This window comes from Nicotiana tabacum, chromosome 12 (assembly GCF_000715075.1).
Source record: "Nicotiana tabacum cultivar K326 chromosome 12, ASM71507v2, whole genome shotgun sequence".
Classification (NCBI taxonomy): domain Eukaryota; kingdom Viridiplantae; phylum Streptophyta; class Magnoliopsida; order Solanales; family Solanaceae; genus Nicotiana; species Nicotiana tabacum.
In genome coordinates, this window is record NC_134091.1 from 57,864,124 (window position 1) to 57,869,035 (window position 4,912).

The 4,912-nt window shown below is 37.8% G+C and overlaps 1 protein-coding gene across 1 annotated transcript; it reads left to right on the plus strand.

The window, feature by feature from the left end:
* The first annotated feature begins 704 nt into the window (after positions 1-704).
* On the plus strand, positions 705-1,800 carry LOC107773081 (uncharacterized). The gene is made up of 3 exons (XM_016592529.2): positions 705-961; positions 1,099-1,302; positions 1,397-1,800. Exons 1-3 carry the CDS (start codon positions 883-885, stop codon positions 1,516-1,518), a joined length of 405 nt encoding a protein of 134 aa, XP_016448015.2. The 5' UTR covers positions 705-882; the 3' UTR covers positions 1,519-1,800.
* The last annotated feature ends 3,112 nt before the right edge of the window (positions 1,801-4,912 follow it).

Here is a 4,912-nt window from a genome sequence, read left to right on the forward strand (position 1 = left end):
CTGATTTATGAACCAGAAATCGATATGCTTTACTATTTGGTCTAAAAAATTAATCAATCAAAAATCCGAAGCCGTAGCCGTAGCCGAAGCCGAAGCGAGCGACGACGACGACGACGGCGCGAGGCTTGCTTTCTTCTTAACTCTTTAAGAGCTACAAGAAGAGCAATTATATATATACCCACCAAAAATCTTTTTCTCTTCCAATATGGGACAATGTCTCATTGTCAAGAGGGGAAAACTTAAAATTTTACTCAAAAATTTCATTTTCCCTCCATTTCCCATTCACCCTCATTTTAAGACTATTTCATCTTAAAAAATAAAACCTCAATATGATAATCTTTCATAAAAAATATAGTATACGTAGTTCATGAAACTGAATTAGGTAAAGACTCTTTTTTCTCTTTTCTGAGTGCAATGGTAAGTCCAAGATTAGAAATTTCCCGAATCTCCTTTTAACGAAAGAAATAAAAGGTCGAGAAGGAATACACTAAAAGACTTACCAAATATTTGTCTTAGAGTTGAGCGGGAATCAGATTTATTAACAACAACTTACTATTGCTAGCTAGAGAAGGAATGCAATCAACTGACCAAATATTCATCATAGAGTTGGAAGGGAATCAAATTTTACTAATAACAACTTATTATATATTTTAGAATTTGCAAAAAATAGAACTTTGATATTTGCAGTAAAATTGGGAATAAATCAGATTTTCTCTGGTTCAAATTAGATTTTATTTTAGTAAAGTTGGTAACAACTTTTGACCCTAGAGCCCCTTGTCCCTCCTATATATAGTGATATTTTTTATCAATCACCATCATTCTCAATACAACTCAGCCTATTTGCAGAGATGAGGAGGGCTACCAACACTGAAGAGAACGACGATGACGATGATGGAATCCAATTCTAGCATGAATCCTCTTCATGGATTTTTCGACATTGAATCAATGAGTCACCATGTTTGTAAGTTCATCTCTTCGTTTATGCTTTCATTCTAATCTTTGATGTGTCGATCTGCCTTTTTCCTTTATAAAATTCACGTAAAAAAATAAAAGACGTGGAGTCTAATAAATTATATCTAATGACTTGCTATTTTGCAGTTTGCATGTTTTGTGGTTTTACTGCAACAAGAAAAGACGGAAGGTCTGATTCACATGGAAAGGGGACATTAACTCTTTTTTATTCCTTTCCTACGATGGTAGCCTTGAGCTTTCTCGTCTCTTGTTGCAAGTTCAACCCATTGCATGTCGATCGTATTTATCCTTTAAAGTACGATCAGAATTATCTAGGAGGTTCATCAGCAGGTAATTAAGCAACAATGAATTGTTTGTTGGTTATTTTCTTGAGTCCATATCTACTCTAAATTCTGACCCTCTTTTTTTCATATATTCGTCTCAGGTCTTTCGCTAGTTTTTGGCGGACCAATCACAAGTTTGGGCACCTGCAAAATCTCTCGGAGATGTAAAAGTTTACAGCTGAATCCTGAGCCTTCTTTGGGAAGAAGCATGAAAACTTCTTAGTAATCACAGTTTTCAGTAGCAACATTCATCTCTTGAATTGATCGTAAGGATAGAAGGATTGGGAAAAGACCCGTGAGAAGAACAACAGTGACAGACCAACTTTAATATGGGAGATATGGGAAGAATTTAACAAAATAATAAGTAGATGCCTTGCATAATGATTTAGACTTAGACTGTTAGACAATCAGAAGGAATTAATTTGTATGGGATGAGAGGGGGCTTTTTTTTGGCCATTAGCTTCATTGTGTAAAATGTAAACTGGCTTAGTAATATGAATTTCTATTTATCGTCTTGATTATTTAAAGTGAATTCCCACATTTGCAGCCTCATCTTTAATTTGATAGTTTACCATCTAAAGAGCCATTTACTTTAGACTTTCTTCGTCACGATTTAACGTTTAGGTCTATTATTTAAAGAAGCATGGAATGGAATAAGGGAACGTATCAAATGATAAAAAGATAGCTTTGCTACTGAAACGTAAGCTCACATGCACAGATCTGAATTTTCCTTTTAGTTACAACTTACTCCAATATATGCTTAACTAAATATTATTTTTGCTCTAACGTTGTCAACCCCTGTATATACACCATGAGATCACGAGGGGATTTTGATCTGATGGTTGTGAGTCGAAGGGGGAAATTTGGGACATCCTTGCTCACAAAGTTGCATTGTATAATAACAATCAGTTCTGCCCATGATTAAACAGCAATAGCAAGGTCTGCCAGTTTTGCAGTGAGCAACATGCTTGCAAAAATCTTGTTGTATTTTCTCCCCTTTGGTAGCTTTCAGTTTTCTGTCAAATTCTCCAACATAAAGTTTGTTGCCTTCTATTTTTTTCCCAACCTGTTTGAAGAGAAAATGGAATAAAAGGAGTTTAAGTGCCAACAAAGTATGAGCAATTTAAATTCGCACAAGATAAAAAACAATTTATTAGGAAAAAGAAAAGAATATTTGATTTAGGTGTTTAAAACAACAGGAAAAAAGGTACATGTCACAATTAATTTAAGGTAAGTCTCGCAACTAGACTTTCATTGATGAGTACCAAAGAGGGTGGGAATTATAATGAGAAAGAACACAACAAGATGCTCAAGCTTAGTAGGAAAATCCATGAATTAATTGTAAGGCCAATCTTAGATCTTGACAAACAAGTAGACTAGTCTCTTTGCGTATCCAAGATGTGGATTGTTTACCCTCAAAATTGGATAATAATTGAATTTGTAAGTTGTTTTAAGGATGCGTGATTTAACTTGATACAAAATGACAAATTAGATTGCAATTAAAATAAGTAATGGAAAAGTAAACGCAAACCACATGAATTGAACAGTCTTAGCCCCGTAGAATTAATCACCCTTGAACCAGGTACTTCGATCGATATCAAGACAAGAGAAATGAGAGCTTTAAATAGAGTAGTAAGAACTTAAGGAGAATAATAATATATTATTTTGGAATGCGTATTACAATCTGTTCAATGAATTATCAGACACTCCTTTATATAGTAGAGGAGTCCTACTTTAGGTACAATTCTATAAAAGGTAAAAAAATTCTTGATTTGATGATTATTGGTGCCTTATTGATACGTGCCGAGATTCCCGCCATAATATCTGACCGGTCACGGATATTTCGATCTTCTGTTGGTTATGCTAACAGAGTTTCTTCGAGCTTGATCAGGGCTAAGGTCGACTCCGGGATTACGGAATCAATATTCTCGAAGGAAGGCATTATGACCCCGGGTTCTAGCTTGGTGGGACTCAGGATCGATCTTCAGTCTTTGGTTGTCATGTTTCTAACTTGTCATGTTGTAGGTGAGCTCGATTTCGACCGTACGCAGATAATCCCCTCGTTTTTCGGAGAGTAGACGACGAGAAACGACATGAGCTTCCAATTTTTTCTTCGATATCACACGACAGAAACGACAAAACTGTCGAAACGTCTCGTCAGTCAAGTCTTAATGGCATTAAACGCTTGTCAGTTGCTGGTCGTCCACTCCTACATGTGAATCGTCGCTAGAAAACTATATATACCCCCTCATTTGTTCATTCAAAATTTACATTCAAACCTCCTGCCCTCGTTTCTAAGATATTTCAATACTTCCAAGTACTTATATTCTGGTTACTTTGAGTTCTTTTATAAGAATTCTCATTCGACTTTTTCTCAAACCATCGAGTGTACTCTTTTAACTTCCTTTTTTTCCTTATTTATTCTCTATAAATAAATGGCGAAAACTTCTAAAATCGTTCCCCAAAAATAAACTCCTTCTACCTCGCGGCCGGCTACCGAAGAGACCGCTTCACGTACTGCTATCGAGGAACCAGCACCGGAACCTCCTCTAAAAATATTCAACCCGAGGGAATGCCCGGTCAATGCTGACTTTAAAGTCAAAAAGCCCTCCTCCGTACTAGGCCGGTGTAAGGAGGTCTCGAGGTACATCTGCTCGATCACCGAGGATATTCTCTCCAAAGTCAAGAAGGATTGTAACTGGGCTGACAAACATATGGTGGTTCCCGAACCTAACGAATCCATCACCACCCACATCGAGGGATTTTTATGTTTTTACACTTATCCCTTCACGTTGGGCCCCTTGGCTCGGTCATTGTTGACTATTCCAAAATATACGATGTAACCCTCGGTCAAGTTCACCCTTCTTTCTGAAGGATCGTAATCCTCCTCCGCTTCTTTGTAAGCAAAATCGAAGGGTGCCCTTTCACGATCGACCACCTTATGCGCTTATACAATCCCCGAATCTATCGGGAGGATTGATTAAGCTCGCCCATCGGGCTAGTAAAGCCGCGTTCTCGAGTATCGATGAAGATATGGATCGAGGTTGGCTAGGCCGTTTCATCCAAGTGAGGACCTCGGACTTGATTATGGCCGAGCATATGCCGTTCCCTGAGAAGTGGAACATGCCCTTTTTATTCCTTCTTATCGGCGTTCTGTGATGGTGCAGTTGTTGCTCGGATCCCGAACGCAATTCCTCGACTTAAGGAGTGGGTCGAGGGCATCGTATATTCCGAGCGCTCGTGGCGCGACCTTTCAAAGGGCCGATGGGAGGCCCATTTGCATGGTGAGATCTCTTTCATAAGTGATACTCCCTCCACTTCAATTTATGTGAACATGTTTGAGTGGGCACAGAGTTCATGAAAAAATGAAGACTTTTGGAATTTATGGTCCTAAACAAGTCGAAAAGAGGTCCAGAGTATTTGTGTGGTTATAAAAGCTTCTCATTAAGGATAGAATTAGAAGTTTAAGCTAAATTGTTTCCAAATTTAGAAAGGGGTCATTCATTTTGGAACGGATCAAAAAGGAAATAGGTTCACATAAACTGGAACGGGGGGAGTATTTAGCTTCCCCTTTGGATGATTAATTCCTTACTTGTTTTATTTCCTTTTGCAGGTTT

Coding starts and splice junctions, on each gene's coding strand:
- LOC107773081 (XM_016592529.2), top strand. CDS start 883: ATGACGATGATGGAATCCAATTCTAGCATGAATCCTCTTCATGGATTT. Junction 962..1,098: donor ATCAATGAGTCACCATGTTT/GTAAGTTCATCT, acceptor GCTATTTTGCAG/TTTGCATGTTTTGTGGTTTT. Junction 1,303..1,396: donor TCTAGGAGGTTCATCAGCAG/GTAATTAAGCAA, acceptor TATTCGTCTCAG/GTCTTTCGCTAGTTTTTGGC.